The 19527-nt window shown below is 50.0% G+C and overlaps 1 protein-coding gene across 1 annotated transcript in view; it reads left to right on the plus strand.

The window, feature by feature from the left end:
• LOC148135288 (integrin alpha-10-like) overlaps positions 1–19527 on the plus strand; it is a 94954-nt gene that overhangs the window by 35477 nt on the left and 39950 nt on the right. Inside the window, exons 4-5 of the mRNA XM_087985098.1 lie at positions 2428–2513; positions 8686–8800. Coding sequence (XP_087841224.1) covers positions 2428–2513; positions 8686–8800 — 201 coding nt within the window. The remainder of the gene's footprint in view (positions 1–2427; positions 2514–8685; positions 8801–19527) is intronic.

The following is a 19527-nucleotide window of genomic DNA, read 5'->3' on the forward strand; positions in this document are numbered from 1 at the left end:
GACCAGGATGAACATCAGCTGAAATCTGTCAGCAGCACAGATTGTTGCATTTGTTCAGGGAGTGTTTGATTGGCACAGTATAGAAGGAACTTTACTTGCAGTTTAAGAGTGTAGAGGGAACTTTACTCTTTATGTAACCCTTGCTGTCCCTGTTCCTGGGAGTGTTTGATGGGGATAGTGTAGAGGGAGCCTTACTCTGTATCTAACCCTGTTCTGTTTCTATCCTGGGAGTGTTTGATGGGGGGACAGTGTAGAGAGAGCTTTACTCTGTATTTAACCCTATGCTGTCCCTGTCCTGGGAGGGTTTGATGGGGTGTACAGTGTAGAGGGAGCTTTACTCTGTATCTAACTCCGTGCTGTCCCTGTCCTGGGAGTGTTTGATGGGGGGACAGTGTAGAGAGAGCTTTACTCTGTATCTAACCCCGTGCTGTCCCTGTCCTGAAAGTTTTTAATGGGGGACAATGTAGAGAGAGCTTTACTCTGTATCTAACCCCGTGCTGTCCCTGTCCTGGGAGTATTTGATGGGGGGACAGTGTAGAGGGAGCTTTACTCTGTATCTAACCTCATGCTGTCCCTGTCCTGAAAGTTTTTAATGGGGGACAATGTAGAGGGAGCTTTACTCTGTATTTAACCCCGTGCTGTCCCTGTCCTTGGGAGTGTTTGTTGGGGGGGACAGTGTAGAGGGAGCTTTACTCTGTATCTAACCCCATGCTGTCCCTGTCCTGGGAGTGTTTGTTGGGGGGGACAGTGTAGAGGGAGCTTTACTCTGTATCTAACCCCATGCTGTCCCTGTCCTGGGTGTGTTTGATGGGGGGACAGTGTATAGGGAGCTTTACTCTGTATCTAACCCCATGCTGTCCCTGTCCTGGGAGTGTTTGATGGGGACATTGTGGATGAAACCTTAATATGTTGGTAAAAAATGTAGAGAGAGCATTACTGTCAATTTAAAAGAGTAGAGGGTCAATTTCTAATCGTGTGCTGTACCTGGCTTAGGAATGTTTGATGGATGCATTATCAAAGGAACTTTAATTCCACTTTAAAAAAGTAGAGAGAGCTTTACTCTGTATCTAACCCCGTGCTGTCCCTGTCCCTGGGAGTGTTTGATGGGGGACAGTGTAGAGGGAGCTTTACTCTGTATCTAACTCCGTGCTGTCCCTGTCCCTGGCAGTGTTTGATGGGGGGACAGTGTAGAGGGAGCTTTACTCTGTATCTAACCCCGTGCTGTCCCTGTCCTGGGAACATTTGATGGGGGGACAGTGTAGAGGGAGCTTTACTCTGTATCTAACCCCGTGCTGTCCCTGTCCTGGGAGTGTTTGATGGGGAGACAGTGTAGAGGGAGCTTTACTCTGTATCTAACCCCATGGTGTCCCTGTCCTGGGAGTGTTTGATGGGGGACAGTGTATAGGGAGCTTTACTCTGTATCTAACCCCATGCTGTCCCTGTCCTGGGAGTGTTTGATGGGGGGACAGTGTAGAGGGAGCTTTACTCTGTATCTAACCCCGTGCTGTCCCTGTCCCTGGGAGTGTTTGATGGGGGACAGTGTAGAGGGAGCTTTACTCTGTATCTAACTCCGTGCTGTCCCTGTCCCTGGCAGTGTTTGATGGGGGGACAGTGTAGAGGGAGCTTTACTCTGTATCTAACCCCGTGCTGTCCCTGTCCTGGGAACGTTTGATGGGGGGACAGTGTAGAGGGAGCTTTACTCTGTATCTAACCCCGTGCTGTCCCTGCCCTGGGAGTGTTTGATGGGGAGACAGTGTAGAGGGAGCTTTACTCTGTATCTAACCCCATGGTGTCCCTGTCCTGGGAGTGTTTGATGGGGGGACAGTGTAGAGGGAGCTTTACTCTGTATCTAACCCCATGGTGTCCCTGTCCTGGGAGTGTTTGATGGGGGGACAGTGTAGAGGGAGCTTTACTCTGTATCTAACCCCATGGTGTCCCTGTCCTGGGAGTGTTTGATGGGGGGACAGTGTAGAGGGAGCTTTACTCTGTATCTAACCCCATGGTGTCCCTGTCCTGGGAGTGTTTGATGGGGGACAGTGTAGAGGGAGCTTTACTCTGTGTCTAACCCCATGGTGTCCCTGTCCTGGGAGTGTTTGATGGGGGGACAGTGTAGAGGGAGCTTTACTCTGTATCTAACCCCATGGTGTCCCTGTCCTGGGAGTGTTTGATGGGGTCATTAGAGAAGGAACTTTACTCTTCATAATCCCATGCAGTTATGGGAGGTTGTTCCCAGAACAGATGTCACAAAATATCAAGATGACTTTATACAGAGCGATGAAGTGCGAGGATAGTCCTTAGTGAGTGAGGTGTAATTTCTGGTGGGGTGCTTCAGTTTAATGAGGGTGAACATATATTTATGGAGCAGAATGCTTCAATTATTCCCTGTTCAATGATAGATGTCTCTTTTGTTTGTCTACATTGCTGCAGGGGAGGCAGCTCTGAAAAACATCTCTGATGATATGAAGAACACACACTTTGGCATGACACTGACCCGGAACTCCCAGGGGTTCATGGTAAGCAGGTTCACTGGTCTCATGGTAAGCACTGGTTCATGGTAAGCACTGGTTCATGGTAAGCAGGTTCACTGGTCTCATGGTAAGCACTGGTTCATGGTAAGCAGGTTCACTGGTCTCATGGTAAGCACTGGTTCATGGTAAGCACTGGTTCATGGTAAGCAGGTTCACTGGTCTCATGGTAAGCACTGGTTCATGCTAAGCAGGTTCACTGGTTCATGGTAAGCACTGGTTCATGGTAAGCAGGTTCACTGGTCTCATGGTAAGTACTGGTTCACGGTAAGCACTGGTTCATGGTAAGCACTGGTTCATAGTAAGCAGGTTCACTGGTCTCATGGTAAGCACTGGTTCACGGTAAGCACTGGTTCATGGTAAGCACTGGTTCATGGTAAGCACTGGTTCATGGTAGCAGGTTCACTGGTCTCATGGTAAGCACTGGTTCATGGTAAGCACTGGTTCATGGTAAGCACTGGTTCATGGTAAGCAGGTTCACTGGTCTCATGGTAAGCACTGGTTCACGGTAAGCACTGGTTCATGGTAAGCACTGGTTCACGGTAAGCACTGGTTCATGGTAAGCACTGGTTCATGGTAAGCAGGTTCACTGGTCTCATGGTAAGCACTGGTTCATGGTAAGCACTGGTTCATGGTAAGCAGGTTCACTGGTTCACGGTAAGCACTGGTTCATGGTAAGCACTGGTTCATGGTAATCACTGGTTCACGGTAAGCACTGGTTCATGGTAAGCACTGGTTCACGGTAAGCACTGGTTCATGGCAAGCACTGGTTCATGGTAAGCAGGTTCACTGGTCTCTGATCACGTTCACTTTGATACTTTGGGATGTTTGGTTTCAAATCAAACCCAGCCGAGTGGATAATAGTCCACAAGCTGCAGTCCACGAGCTCAGGCAAAGCCCAACCAGCCCCAAGCTGTCCAGCAGCACTTTTTCAAATTATTCCTCCAAATCCCAAGACCAACGTTTCTTAATAACAGCAGCCACAATACACCAACCAAATGACACCCACTACAAGAAGGATATTAGTAAGCTGGAGAGGGTTCAAAAGAAATTGACCAGGATGTTGCCGGGAATGGACGGTCTGAGTTATAAAGGAGAGGCTGGATACGCTGGGGCTGTTTTCAGTGCAGCGCAGGAGATTGAGAGGTGACCTTATAGAGGTTTACAAAATCATGAGGGGTACAGACAGAGTGTCCTTTCTCTAGGGTGGGGGATTTCTAGACTTGGAGGCACATTTTCAAGGTGAGAAGAGAGAGATTTAAGAAAAGCTGAAGGGGTAAATTCTTTACACAGAGGGTGGTTTGCATGTGGAATGAACTTCCTGAAGAAGTGGTGGATGTGGGTACAATTTCAATGATTAAAAAACATTTGGATAAGTACATGAAGAGGAAAGGTTTGGAGGAATATGGGCCAGGAGCAGGCAGGTGGGATTATGGTCAGCGTGGACTGATTGGACCGTGTTGTGTGTCAGGCAAGAAGGAAGTTGTTGAACGAGGGAGCCATGGTTTACTAAAAAAGTAAGCTCTTGTCAAGAGAAAGAAGAAGGCTCATGTTAGGATGAGGTGTGAAGGCTCAGCTAGGGCGCTTGCGGGTTACAAGTGAGCCAGGAGGGGACATGAGAAGTCGTTGACGGATAGGATCAAGGAAAACCCTAAGGCTTTCTATAGGTATATCAGGAATAAAAGAATGACTAGAATATGATGATAGCCAATCCAAGATAGTAGTGGGAAGTTGTGTGTGGAGTCCGAGGAGATAGGGGAAGCACTAAATGAATATTGTTCATCAGTATTCACACTGGAAAAAGACAATGTTGTCAAGGAGAATACTGAGATACAGGCTACTAGACTAGACGGGATTGAGGTTCACAAGGAGAGGTGTTAGAAATTCTGGACAGTGTGAAAATTGATAAATCCCCTGGGCCGGATGGGATTTATCCTAGGATTCTCTGGGAAGCCAGGGAGGATATTGTCAAGCTTTTGGCTTTGATCTTTATGTCATCATTGTCTACAGGAATAGTACCAGAAGACTGGGGGATAGCAAATGTTGTTCCCTTGTTCGGGCAGGGGATTAGAGACAACCCTGGGAATTATAGACCAGTGAGACTTACTTCGGGTGTGGGTAAAGTGTTGGAAAAGGTTATAAGAGATTGGAATTATAAGCATCTAGAAAGGAATGATTTGATTAGTGATAGTCAACATGGTTTTGTGAAGGATAGATCATGCCCCACAAACCTTATTGAGTTCTTTGAGAAGGTGACCAAACAGGTAGATGAGGATAAAGCAGTTGATGTGGTGTATATGGATTTCAGTAAGGTATTTGATAAGGCTCCCTAAGGTAAGCTATTGCATAAAATACAGGGGCATGGGATTGAGGGTGATTTAGCTGTTTGGATCAGAAATTGGCTAGCTGAAAGAAGACAGAGGGTAGTGGTTGATGGGAAATGTTCATCCTGGAGTTCAGTTATTTGTAGTGTACTGCAAGGGTCTGTTTTGGGGCTGCTGCTGTTTGTCTATTTTATAAATGACCTGGATGAGGGCATAGAAGGGTGGGTTAGTAAATGTGTGGACGACACTAAGGTCAGTAGAGTTGTGTATAGTGCCAAAGGATTTTGTAAGTTACCAAGGGACATGGATAAGCTGCAGAGCTGGGATGAGAGGTGGCAAATGGAGTTTAATGCGGACAAGTGTGAGGTGATTCACTTTGAAAGGAGTAACAGTAATGCAGAATACTGGGCTAATGCTAGGATTTTCGGTAGTGTAGATGAACAGAGAGATCTCCGTGTACATGTACATAGATCCCTGAAAGTTGCCACCCAGCTTGATAGGGTTGTTAAGAAGGCATACAGTGTGTTAGCTTTTATTAGTAGAGGGATTGAGTTTCGGAACCATGAGGTCATGTTTGCAGCTGTACAAACATGGAGTATTGCGTACAGTTCTGGTCACCGCATTATAGGAGGGATATGGAAGCTTTGGAAAGGGTTCAGAGGAGATTTACTCGGATGTTGCCTGGTATGGAGGGAAGGTCTTATGAGGAAAGGCTGAGGAACTTGAGGCTGTTTTCGTTAAAGAGCAGAATGTTGAGAGGTGACTTAAATAAGATAATCAGAGGGTTAGATAGGGTGAACAGTGAGAGCCTTTTTCCTCAGATGGTGATGGCTAGCATGAGGGGACATAGCTTTAAATTGAGGGGTGATAGATATAGGACAGATGTCAGTGGTAGTTTCTTTACTCAGAGTAATAGGGGCGTGGAAGGCACTGCCTGCAATAGTAGTGGACTGGCCAACTTCAAGGGCATTTAAATGAGCATTGGAAAGACATATGGATGAGAATGAAATAGTGTACGTTAGATGGGTTCAAAGTTTGGTGCAACATTGAGGACTGAAGGGCCTGTACTGTGCTGTAATGCTCATTGTTCTATGACTGTGTGATAAGGAAGGTCTTTCTTTCCCACCTACTTGTTTCTCTGATATGTTCCTTTCTCCCCTCTAAGCAGCTGCATGTCACGATGCCTGTAATTTGACACTGTTTCCTGGACCTTGTGTGAGGTTAGGAGGAGGCCTGTGATAGTGCCACTCACAGTCACCACTGATCTCATAGCCAGCATTTAGCAATATTCACTGCTGGGATACTGTTCAGTTTTAAGATTTATTGCAGAAGAGATCAGACCCCTCATCCCCGCTGTCCCCTGAATTGTTTCTTGTGTTGTGTTCCACTGGCGTTGATAAAGCTCAGGGGAGGAGAGACCAGAATGGGCAGGACAGCTGAGTTATCATAGAATCCTGAGAGTGTGGAAGCAGGCCATTCAGTCCATCGAGTCCACACCAACCTTCCAAAGAGCATGATCCCCAGGCCCACCCTATCCCTTCATCCCTCCATTTCCCATGGCCAATCCATCTCACCTGCACATCTTTGGATTGGGAGAGGAAACCCACGCAAACACAGGGAGAATGTGTAAACTCTACACAGACAGCCACCCAAGGGTGGAATCGAACCCAGATCCCTGGTGTTGTGAGGTAGCAGTGCAAATCACTGTACCACCCCAAATTGTGGTGAGTTACTGTGATGAGACACAGCTGGTATGAGCTGCACTTGCAGGTTCCAGTCATCTTTTCTGCAGAAAGATCTCTCTGTGACCTCCCCTTTTTATTTTGTATTTTGTAAGACAATTCATATTTAGTATTACTTGGAGGACTTCAGATTGAAGGATTGTAGAAAACTGGATTTATTTCAAATTTTGTTGAAACACCTGGAGTGGTTTCTTTAAAGAAGTTTTGAAAATTCACTGTGGTTATTGGAGATGCTTTTAAACAAGCCTTTTTAGAAATTGACTTGATAGCTGCTTATTCTGCTGTTTGGAGCGTGCTCTGGTATCTGGAAGTAGTTGGGAACACAACACCTGTGAGGATGTGTTGCTCAATTAAACTCTCCCATGGCTGAATAAAACATCTCATTGTTGAGTTAAAGGCAAAACCGGTTTGATCTTGTGAAAAATTGTTTGAAGGAATTCTTGGTATTGTATTTCCTGAGCAAGCTGTGACTGCTAAAACTCCAGAGATGACTGTGTGTGATAAGTGACTCGGTCACACGTGGCAAGACAGCAGACTTTGGAGCATTCTACGCTTTAATCTTTTTGTCTTCAAGAATAATTTTAGTGATTGGAAAATGATTTTTAAAAATGTCAACCATAGCAGAGTGAAATCCATTTTCTTTCTGAAGACAGCGGGAGTATGTTTGCTTTGAGTTATTTTACCTTATCAAATCCCCTCAGGTTCTTCTATAAAATCATTCATCTAAACTCCAATGAATAAAGATCCATCTTGTTCAACCTTTCTCAATAAGGTATACCATTCATACTGGGAATGAACTGCTTCTAACATAATTGTATCTTTAATCAAATAAGGAGACCATAACAGTACACCATACTCCAGATATTATCGCACCCATGCCTTGTCCAGCTGTAGTAATAATCCTGACTTTTATTCCCATTTTGCTTAAATGACAAATTCCTAATCACGTGTTGTACCTGCATACTCAGTTCCCGTGGTTAATGTCCCAGGAAATCTATTCTCTCTCTACCACCAAATCCTGGAATCTTTCTCCATTTAAATAGTCATACAGTATGGAAACAGACCCTTCGGTCCAACTTGTTCAAACAGACAAGACATCCCAACCTGACCCTGTATTTGGCCCATATCCCTCTAAACCCTTCTTTTTCATATACGCATCCAGATGCCTTTAAATGTTGTTATTATACCCGGCTCCACCACTTCCTTTGGCAGCTCGTTCTGTACACGTACCTTAGTTCCCTTTTTAATCTGTCTCCTCTCACCTTAAACCTATGCCCTCTGGTTTTGACCTTCCCCACCCTAGGAAAAAGACCTTGGCTATTAACCCTCTGCATGCCCTTCATGATTTTATAAACCTTTGTAAGGTCCCCCCTCAACCTCCAAAGCTTTAGTGTAAAAATCAGCCTATTCAGCCTCTCCCCAAAATTCAAATCCTCCAATCCTGGCAACATCCTTGTGAATCTTTTCTGTACCCTCTCAGGTTCAACAGGATCCTTCCTAAAGAAGGGGAACCATAATTGTATGGAGTATTCTAAAAGTGGCCTCACCAATGTCCTGTACATCCATGTCATATGCCCCAACTCCTGTACTCAATGTTCTGACCAATGGCAGCAAATGTGCTAAATACCTGCTTCAACACCCAGTCTACCTGCAACTCCACTTTCAAAGAACTATGCAGCTCAACCCCGAGGTCTCTTTGTTTGGCAACTCCACAGCTACCGCATTATATCCATCTGCCAATATTTTGCTCAGTCACTTAACTTGAACCTTTGCAGACCCTTTACCTCCTCTTGGCAATGTATTTTCCTTAATAGATTAGGATCATTGGAAAATCTAGCATCCATACATTGAGTCCCCTCAACCAAATCAGTGATATGGATGTCGATAGTAAATTGTTGAGGGCACAGAACTCATTCCAGTGACCTTCACTAGGTACAGGTTGCCAACCTGAGGGCTAACCGATCCTTTATCCATGTTAATACATGCCGGTCATCACCACCTGCTCCGACCTGTTTTGCACGCTCTCTGTTGGTTTACAAAGTGGAGACAGAAACTGAACACAGTAACCCATGTATTCTCGACATCTGCTTCCAGGTGTGTGCTCCCCTCTGGTCGCAGAAGTGCGGAAGTTCCATCTACAATACTGGTATCTGTACAAACATCAGCTCCACGTTCCAGCCGTCGGGAATCACTGCACCCACCGCACAAGGTACGAGTAATGTGCTCACAGTGTCCCACTGTATTAGCAGTGTACTCAGTGTCCCACTGTATGAACAGTGTACTCGCAGTGCCCCACTGTATGAGCAGTGTACTCGCAGTGTCCCACTGTATGAGCAGTGTGCTCACAGTGTCCCACTGTATGAACAGTGTACTCGCAGTGTCCCACTGTATGAGCAGTGTCCTCACAGTGTCCCACTGTATGAGCAGTGTCCTCACAGTGTCCCACTGTATAAGCAGTGTCCTCACAGTGTCCCACTGTATGCGCAGTGTCCTCACAGTGTCCCACTGTATGAGCAGTGTCCTCGCAGTGCCCCACTATATGCGCAGTGTCCTCACAGTGTCCCACTGTATGAGCAGTGTCCTCACAGTACCCCACTGTATGAGCAGTGTCCTCACAGTGTCCCACTGTATGAGCAGTGTCCTCGCAGTGCCCCACTGTATGAGCAGTGTCCTCGCAGTGTCCCACTGTATTAACAGTGTCCTCACAGTGCCCCACTGTATGAGCAGTGTCCTCACAGTGCCCCACTGTATTAGCAGTGTCGTCGCAGTGTCAAACTGTATTAGCAGTGTCCTCACAGTGCCCCACTGTATGAGCAGTGTCCTCACAGTGCCCCACTGTATGAGCAGTGTCCTCACAGTGTCCCACTGTATGAGCAGTGTCCTCACAGTGTCCCACTGTATGAGCAGTGTCCTCACAGTGCCCCACTGTATTAGCAGTGTCCTCGCAGTGTCCCACTGTATGAGCAGTGTCCTCACAGTGTCCCACTGTATTAGCAGTGTCCTCACAGTGTCCCACTGTATGAGCAGTGTACTCACAGTGCCCCACTGTATGAGCAGTGTCCTCGCAGTGTCCCACTGTATGAGCAGTGTCCTCACAGTGTCCCACTGTATTAGCAGTGTCCTCACAGTGCCCCACTGTATTAGCAGTGTCCTCGCAGTGTCCCACTGTATGAGCAGTGTCCTCACAGTGTCCCACTATATGAGCAGTGTCCTCACAGTGCCCCACTGTATGAGCAGTGTCCTCACAGTGTCCCACTGTATGAGTAGTGTCCTCGCAGTGTCCCACTGTATGAGCAGTGTCCTCGCAGTGTCCCACTGTATGAGCAGTGTCCTCACAGTGTCCCACTGTATTAGCAGTGTCCTCGCAGTGCCCCACTGTATGAACAGTGTCCTCACAGTGTCCCACTGTATGAGTAGTGTCCTCACAGTGTCCCACTGTATTAGCAGTGTCCTCGCAGTGCCCCACTGTATGAGCAGTGTCCTCGCAGTGTCCCACTGTATGAGCAGTGTCCTCACAGTGCCCCACTGTATTAGCAGTGTCCTCGCAGTGCCCCACTGTATGAGCAGTGTCCTCACAGTGTCCCACTGTATGCGCAGTGTCCTCACAGCGTCCCACTGTATTAGCAGTGTCCTCACAGTGCCCCACTGTATGAGCAGTGTCCTCACAGTGTCCCACTGTATGAGTAGTGTCCTCACAGTGTCCCACTGTATGAGTAGTGTCCTCGCAGTGTCGCACTGTATGCGCAGTGTACTCGCAGTGCCCCACTGTATGAGTAGTGTCCTCGCAGTGCCCCACTGTATTAGCAGTGTCCTCACAGTGCCCCACTGTATGAGCAGTGTCCTCACAGTGCCCCACTGTATGAGTGGTGTCCTCGCAGTGCCCCACTGTATTAGCAGTGTCCTCACAGTGCCCCACTATATGAGCAGTGTCCTCACAGTGCCCCACTGTATTAGCAGTGTCGTCGCAGTGTCAAACTGTATTAGCAGTGTCCTCGCAGTGCCCCACTGTATGAGCAGTGTCCTCACAGTGTCCCACTGTATGAGCAGTGTCCTCACAGTGTCCCACTATATGAGCAGTGTCCTCGCAGTGCCCCACTGTATGAGCAGTGTCCTCGCAGTGCCCCACTGTATTAGCAGTGTCGTCGCAGTGTCAAACTGTATTAGCAGTGTCCTCGCAGTGTCCCACTGTATGAGCAGTGTCCTCACAGTGTCCCACTGTATGAGCAGTGTCCTCACAGTGCCCCACTGTATGAGCAGTGTACTCGCAGTGCCCCACTGTATGAGCAGTGTACTCGCAGTGCCCCACTGTATGAGTAGTGTCCTCACAGTGCCCCACTGTGTGAGCAGTGTCCTCACAGTGTCCCACTGTATGAGTAGTGTCCTCACAGTGCCCCACTGTATGAGCAGTGTCCTCACAGTGTCCCACTGTATGAGCAGTGTCCTCACAGTGTCCCACTGTATGAGTAGTGTCCTCACAGTGCCCCACTGTATGAGCAGTGTCCTCACAGTGTCCCACTGTATTAGCAGTGTCCTCACAGTGTCCCACTGTATGAGCAGTGTCCTCGCAGTGCCCCACTGTATGAGCAGTGTCCTCACAGTGTCCCACTGTATGAGCAGTGTCCTCACAGTGTCCCACTGTATGAGCAGTGTCCTCACAGTGTCCCACTGTATGAGCAGTGTCCTCGCAGTGCCCCACTGTATGAGCAGTGTCCTCGCAGTGCCCCACTGTATGAGCAGTGTCCTCACAGTGTCCCACTGTATGAGCAGTGTCGTCGCAGTGTCAAACTGTATTAGCAGTGTCCTCACAGTGTCCCACTGTATGAGCAGTGTCCTCACAGTGCCCCACTGTATGAGCAGTGTACTCGCAGTGCCCCACTGTATGAGCAGTGTCCTCGCAGTGTCCCACTGTATTAGCAGTGTCCTCACAGTGTCCCACTGTATGAGCAGTGTCGTCGCAGTGTCAAACTGTATTCGCAGTGTCCTCACAGTGTCCCACTGTATTAGCAGTGTCGTCGCAGTGTCAAACTGTATTAGCAGTGTCCTCGCAGTGTCCCACTGTATGAGCAGTGTCCTCACAGTGCCCCACTGTATGAGCAGTGTCCTCACAGTGTCCCACTGTATGAGCAGTGTCCTCACAGTGTCCCACTGTATCAGCAGTGTCCTCACAGTGCCCCACTGTATGAGCAGTGTCCTCACAGTGTCCCACTGTATGAGCAGTGTCCTCACAGTGTCCCACTGTATGAGCAGTGTCCTCACAGTGTCCCACTGTATGAGCAGTGTCCTCGCAGTGCCCCACTGTATGAGCAGTGTCCTCACAGTGTCCCACTGTATTAGCAGTGTCCTCACAGTGTCCCACTGTATGAGCAGTGTACTCGCAGTGCCCCACTGTATGAGCAGTGTCCTCGCAGTGTCCCACTGTATTAGCAGTGTCCTCACAGTGTCCCACTGTATGAGCAGTGTCGTCGCAGTGTCAAACTGTATGAGCAGTGTCCTCGCAGTGCCCCACTGTATTAGCAGTGTCGTCGCAGTGTCAAACTGTATTAGCAGTGTCCTCGCAGTTTCCCACTGTATTAGCAGTGTCCTCACAGTGTCCCACTGTATGAGCAGTGTCCTCACAGTGTCCCACTGTATTAGCAGTGTCGTCGCAGTGTCAAACTGTATTAGCAGTGTCTTCGCAGTGTCCCACTGTATTAGCAGTGTCCTCACAGTGTCCCACTGTATGAGCAGTGTCCTCGCAGTGTCCCACTGTATGAGCAGTGTCCTCGCAGTGCCCCACTATATGAGCAGTGTCCTCGCAGTGTCCCACTGTATGAGCAGTGTCCTCGCAGTGTCCCACTGTATGAGCAGTGTCCTCACAGTGTCCCACTGTATGAGCAGTGTCCTCCCAGTGCCCCACTGTATGAGCAGTGTCCTCACAGTGTCCCACTGTATGAGCAGTGCACACGCAGTGTCCCACTGTATGAGCAGTGTCCTCACAGTGTCCCACTGTATGAGCAGTGTCCTCACAGTGTCCCACTGTATGAGCAGTGTCCTCGCAGTGTCCCACTGTATGAGCAGTGTCCTCACAGTGTCCCACTGTATGAGCAGTGTCCTCCCAGTGCCCCACTGTATGAGCAGTGTCCTCACAGTGTCCCACTGTATGAGCAGTGTCATCGCAGTGTCCCACTGTATGAGCAGTGTCCTCGCAGTGTCCCACTGTATGAGCAGTGTCCTCGCAGTGCCCCACTGTATGAGCAGTGTACTCGCAGTGTCCCACTGTATGAGCAGTGTCCTCACAGTGTCCCACTGTATGAGCAGTGTCCTCACAGTGTCCCACTGTATGAGCAGTGTCCTCACAGTGTCCCACTGTATGAGCAGTGTCCTCACAGTGCCCCACTGTATTAGCAGTGTCGTCGCAGTGTCAAACTGTATTAGCAGTGTCCTCACAGTGTCCCACTGTATGAGCAGTGTCCTCGCAGTGCCCCACTGTATGAGCAGTGTCCTCGCAGTGCCTCACTGTATGAGCAGTGACCTCGCAGTGTCCCACTGTATGAGCAGTGTCCTCGCAGTGCCCCACTGTATGAGCAGTGTACTCACAGTGCCCCACTGTATGAGCAGTGTCCTCGCAGTGTCCCACTGTATGAGCAGTGTCCTCACAGTGTCCCACTGTATTAGCAGTGTCCTCACAGTGTCCCACTGTATGAGCAGTGTCCTCCCAGTGCCCCACTGTATGAGCAGTGTCCTCACAGTGTCCCACTGTATGAGCAGTGTCCTCGCAGTGCCCGACTATATGAGTAGTGTCCTCACAGTGTCCCACTGTATGAGCAGTGTCCTCGCAGTGTCCCACTGTATGAGCAGTGTCCTCACAGTGCCCCACTGTATGAGCAGTGTACTCGCAGTGTCCCACTGTATGAGCAGTGTACTCGCAGTGCCCCACTGTATTAGCAGTGTCCTCGCTGTGCCCCACTGTATGAGTAGTGTCCTCGCAGTGTCCCACTGTATGAGCAGTGTCCTCGCAGTGCCCCACTGTATGAGCAGTGTCCTCGCAGTGCCCCACTGTATGAGCAGTGTCCTCGCAGTGTCCCACTGTATGAGCAGTGTCGTCGCAGTGCCCCACTGTATGAGCAGTGTCCTCGCAGTGTCCCACTGTATGAGCAGTGTCCTCACAGTGTCCCACTGTATGAGCAGTGTCCTCACAGTGTCCCACTGTATGAGCAGTGTCCTCACAGTGTCCCACTGTATGAGCAGTGTCCTCAAAGTGTCCCACTGTATGAGCAGTGTCCTCACAGTGTCCCACTGTATGAGCAGTGTCCTCACAGTGCCCCACTGTATTAGCAGTGTCGTTGCAGTGTCAAACTGTATTAGCAGTGTCGTCGCAGTGCCCCACTGTATTAGCAGTGTCCTCACAGTGTCCCACTGTATGAGCAGTGTACTCGCAGTGTCCCACTGTATGAGCAGTGTCGTCGCAGTATCAAACTGTATGAGCAGTGTCCTCGCCGTGTCCCACTATATTAGCAGTGTCCTCACAGTGTCCCACTGTATGAGCAGTGTCCTCACAGTGTCCCACTGTATTAGCAGTGTCCTCACAGTGCCCCACTGTATGAGCAGTGTACTCGCAGTGTCCCACTGTATGAGCAGTGTCCTCGCAGTGCCCCACTGTATGAGCAGTGTCGTCGCAGTGTCAAACTGTATTAGCATTGTCCTCACAGTGTCCCACTGTATTAGCAGTGTCGTCGCAGTGCCCCACTGTATGAGCAGTGTCCTCACAGTGTCCCACTGTATTAGCAGTGTCGTCGCAGTGTCAAACTGTATTAGCAGTGTGCTCACAGTGTCCCACTGTATTAGCAGTGTCGTGGCAGTGTCAAACTGTATTAGCAGTGTGCTCACAGTGTCCCACTGTATTAGCAGTGTCGTCGCAGTGTCAAACTGTATTAGCAGTGTGCTCACAGTGTCCCACTGTATTAGCAGTGTCGTCGCAGTGTCAAACTGTATTAGCAGTGTGCTCACAGTGTCCCACTGTATTAGCAGTGTCGTGGCAGTGTCAAACTGTATTAGCAGTGTGCTCACAGTGTCCCACTGTATTAGCAGTGTCGTCGCAGTGTCAAACTGTATTAGCAGTGTGCTCACAGTGTCCCACTGTATTAGCAGTGTCGTCGCAGTGTCAAACTGTATTAGCAGTGTGCTCACAGTGTCCCACTGTATTAGCAGTGTCGTCGCAGTGCCCCACTGTATGAGCAGTGTCCTCACAGTGCCCCACTGTATTAGCAGTGTCCTCACAGTGCCCCACTGTATGAGCAGTGTCCTCACAGTGTCCCACTGTATTAGCAGTGTCGTCGCAGTGTCAAACTGTATTAGCAGTGTCCTCGCAGTGCCCCACTGTATTAGCAGTGTCCTCACAGTGTCCCACTGTATTAGCAGTGTCCTCACAGTGCCCCACTGTATGAGCAGTGTCCTCACAGTGTCCCACTGTATGAGCAGTGTCCTCACAGTGTCCCACTGTATGAGCAGTGTCCTCACAGTGTCCCACTGTATTAGCAGTGTCCTCACAGTGCCCCACTGTATTAGCAGTGTCGTCGCAGTGTCAAACTGTATTAGCAGTGTCCTCACAGTGTCCCACTGTATGAGCAGTGTCCTCGCAGTGCCCCACTGTATGAGCAGTGTCCTCACAGTGTCCCACTGTATGAGCAGTGTCCTCACAGTGTCCCACTGTATGAGCAGTGTCCTCACAGTGTCCCACTGTATGAGCAGTGTCCTCGCAGTGCCCCACTGTATGAGCAGTGTCCTCGCAGTGCCCCACTGTATGAGCAGTGTCATCGCAGTGTCAAACTGTATTAGCAGTGTCCTCACAGTGTCCCACTGTATGAGCAGTGTCCTCACAGTGCCCCACTGTATGAGCAGTGTACTCGCAGTGCCCCACTGTATGAGCAGTGTCCTCGCAGTGTCCCACTGTATTAGCAGTGTCCTCACAGTGTCCCACTGTATGAGCAGTGTCGTCGCAGTGTCAAACTGTATTCGCAGTGTCCTCACAGTGTCCCACTGTATTAGCAGTGTCGTCGCAGTGTCAAACTGTATTAGCAGTGTCCTCGCAGTGTCCCACTGTATGAGCAGTGTCCTCACAGTGCCCCACTGTATGAGCAGTGTCCTCACAGTGTCCCACTGTATGAGCAGTGTCCTCACAGTGTCCCACTGTATGAGCAGTGTCCTCACAGTGCCCCACTGTATGAGCAGTGTCCTCACAGTGTCCCACTGTATGAGCAGTGTCCTCACAGTGTCCCACTGTATGAGCAGTGTCCTCGCAGTGCCCCACTGTATGAGCAGTGTCCTCACAGTGTCCCACTGTATGAGCAGTGTCCTCACAGTGTCCCACTGTATGAGCAGTGTACTCGCAGTGCCCCACTGTATGAGCAGTGTCCTCGCAGTGTCCCACTGTATTAGCAGTGTCCTCACAGTGTCCCACTGTATGAGCAGTGTCGTCGCAGTGTCAAACTGTATGAGCAGTGTCCTCGCAGTGCCCCACTGTATTAGCAGTGTCGTCGCAGTGTCAAACTGTATTAGCAGTGTCCTCGCAGTTTCCCACTGTATTAGCAGTGTCCTCACAGTGTCCCACTGTATGAGCAGTGTCCTCACAGTGTCCCACTGTATTAGCAGTGTCGTCGCAGTGTCAAACTGTATTAGCAGTGTCTTCGCAGTGTCCCACTGTATTAGCAGTGTCCTCACAGTGTCCCACTGTATGAGCAGTGTCCTCGCAGTGTCCCACTGTATGAGCAGTGTCCTCGCAGTGCCCCACTATATGAGCAGTGTCCTCGCAGTGTCCCACTGTATGAGCAGTGTCCTCGCAGTGTCCCACTGTATGAGCAGTGTCCTCACAGTGCCCCACTGTATGAGCAGTGTACTCGCAGTGTCCCACTGTATGAGCAGTGTATCCGCAGTGCCCCACTGTATGAGCAGTGTCCTCACAGTGTTCCACTGTATGAGCAGTGTCCTCACAGTGTCCCACTGTATGAGCAGTGTCCTCACAGTGTCCCACTGTATGAGCAGTGTCCTCACAGTGCCCCACTGTATTAGCAGTGTCCTCACAGTGTCCCACTGTATGAGCAGTGTCCTCGCAGTGTCCCACTGTATGAGCAGTGTCCTCACAGTGTCCCACTGTATGACCAGTGTCCTCGCAGTGCCCCACTGTATGAGCAGTGTCCTCACAGTGCCTCACTGTATGAGCAGTGACCTCGCAGTGTCCCACTGTATGAGCAGTGTCCTCGCAGTGCCCCACTGTATGAGCAGTGTCCTCGCAGTGCCTCACTGTATGAGCAGTGACCTCGCGATGTCCCACTGTATGAGCAGTGTCCTCACAGTGCCTCACTGTATGAGCAGTGTCCTCACAGTGTCCCACTGTATGAGCAGTGTCCTCCCAGTGCCCCACTGTATGAGCAGTGTCCTCACAGTGTCCCACTGTATGAGCAGTGTCCTCGCAGTGCCCCACTATATGAGTAGTGTCCTCACAGTGTCCCACTGTATGAGCAGTGTCCTCGCAGTGTCCCACTGTATGAGCAGTGTCCTCACAGTGCCCCACTGTATGAGCAGTGTACTCGCAGTGTCCCACTGTATGAGCAGTGTACCCGCAGTGCCCCACTGTATGAGCAGTGTCCTCACAGTGTCCCACTGTATGAGCAGTGTCCTCACAGTGTCCCACTGTATGAGCAGTGTCCTCACAGTGTCCCACTGTATGAGCAGTGTCCTCACAGTGCCCCACTGTATTAGCAGTGTCGTCGCAGTGTCAAACTGTATTAGCAGTGTCCTCACAGTGTCCCACTGTATGAGCAGTGTCCTCGCAGTGCCCCACTGTATGAGAAGTGTCCTCGCAGTGCTTCACTGTATGAGCAGTGACCTCGCAGTGTCCCACTGTATGAGCAGTGTCCTCGCAGTGCCCCACTGTATGAGCAGTGTCCTCACAGTGCCTCACTGTATGAGCAGTGTCCTCGCAGTGTCCCACTGTATGAGCAGTGTCCTCACAGTGTCCCACTGTATTAGCAGTGTCCTCACAGTGTCCCACTGTATGAGCAGTGTCCTCCCAGTGCCCCACTGTATGAGCAGTGTCCTCACAGTGTCCCACTGTATGAGCAGTGTCCTCGCAGTGCCCGACTATATGAGTAGTGTCCTCACAGTGTCCCACTGTATGAGCAGTGTCCTCGCAGTGTCCCACTGTATGAGCAGTGTCCTCACAGTGCCCCACTGTATGAGCAGTGTACTCGCAGTGTCCCACTGTATGAGCAGTGTACTCGCAGTGCCCCACTGTATTAGCAGTGTCCTCGCTGTGCCCCACTGTATGAGTAGTGTCCTCGCAGTGTCCCACTGTATGAGCAGTGTCCTCGCAGTGCCCCACTGTATGAGCAGTGTCCTCGCAGTGCCCCACTGTATGAGCAGTGTCCTCGCAGTGTCCCACTGTATGAGCAGTGTCCTCACAGTGTCCCACTGTATGAGCAGTGTCCTCACAGTGTCCCACTGTATGAGCAGTGTCCTCACAGTGTCCCACTGTATGAGCAGTGTCCTCAAAGTGTCCCACTGTATGAGCAGTGTCCTCACAGTGTCCCACTGTATGAGCAGTGTCCTCACAGTGCCCCACTGTATTAGCAGTGTCGTCGCAGTGTCAAACTGTATTAGCAGTGTCGTCGCAGTGCCCCACTGTATTAGCAGTGTCCTCACAGTGTCCCACTGTATGAGCAGTGTACTCGCAGTGTCCCACTGTATGAGCAGTGTCGTCGCAGTATCAAACTGTATGAGCAGTGTCCTCGCCGTGTCCCACTATATTAGCAGTGTCCTCACAGTGTCCCACTGTATGAGCAGTGTCCTCACAGTGTCCCACTGTATTAGCAGTGTCCTCACAGTGCCCCACTGTATGAGCAGTGTACTCGCAGTGTCCCACTGTATGAGCAGTGTCCTCGCAGTGCCCCACTGTATGAGCAGTGTCGTCGCAGTGTCAAACTGTATTAGCAGTGTCCTCACAGTGTCCCACTGTATTAGCAGTGTCGTCGCAGTGCCCCACTGTATGAGCAGTGTCCTCACAGTGTCCCACTGTATTAGCAGTGTCGTCGCAGTGTCAAACTGTATTAGCAGTGTGCTCACAGTGTCCCACTGTATTAGCAGTGTCGTGGCAGTGTCAAACTGTATTAGCAGTGTGCTCACAGTGTCCCACTGTATTAGCAGTGTCGTCGCAGTGTCAAACTGTATTAGCAGTGTGCTCACAGTGTCCCACTGTATTAGCAGTGTCGTCGCAGTGTCAAACTGTATTAGCAGTGTGCTCACAGTGTCCCACTGTATTAGCAGTGTCGTCGCAGTGTCAAACTGTATTAGCAGTGTCCTCGCAGTGCCCCACTGTATTAGCAATGTCCTCACAGTGTCCCACTGTATTAGCAGTGTCCTCACAGTGTCCCACTGTATGAGCAGTGTCCTCACAGTGCCCCACTGTATGAGCAGTGTCCTCACAGTGCCCCACTGTATGAGCAGTGTCCTCACAGTGTCCCACTGTATGAGCAGTGTCCTCACAGTGTCCCACTGTATGAGCAGTGTCCTCACAGTGTCCCACTGTATTAGCAGTGTCCTCACAGTGCCCCACTGTATTAGCAGTGTCGTCGCAGTGTCACACTGTATTAGCAGTGTCCTCACAGTGTCCCACTGTATGAGCAGTGTCCTCGCAGTGCCCCACTGTATGAGCAGTGTCCTCACAGTGTCCCACTGTATGAGCAGTGTCCTCACAGTGTCCCACTGTATGCGCAGTGTCCTCGCAGTGTCCCACTGTATGAGCAGTGTCCTCACAGTGCCCCACTGTATGAGCAGTGTCCTCGCAGTGCCCCACTGTATGAGCAGTGTCCTCACAGTGTCCCACTGTATGAGCAGTGTCCTCACAGTGTCCCACTGTATGAGCAGTGTCCTCGCAGTGCCCCACTGTATGAGCAGTGTCCTCGC

Source organism: Chiloscyllium plagiosum, unplaced genomic scaffold, assembly GCF_037043375.1.
Source record: "Chiloscyllium plagiosum isolate Xiang-an unplaced genomic scaffold, Cpla_swu_hap1 HiC_scaffold_50, whole genome shotgun sequence".
In the NCBI taxonomy this organism is placed as follows: Eukaryota; Metazoa; Chordata; class Chondrichthyes; order Orectolobiformes; family Hemiscylliidae; genus Chiloscyllium; species Chiloscyllium plagiosum.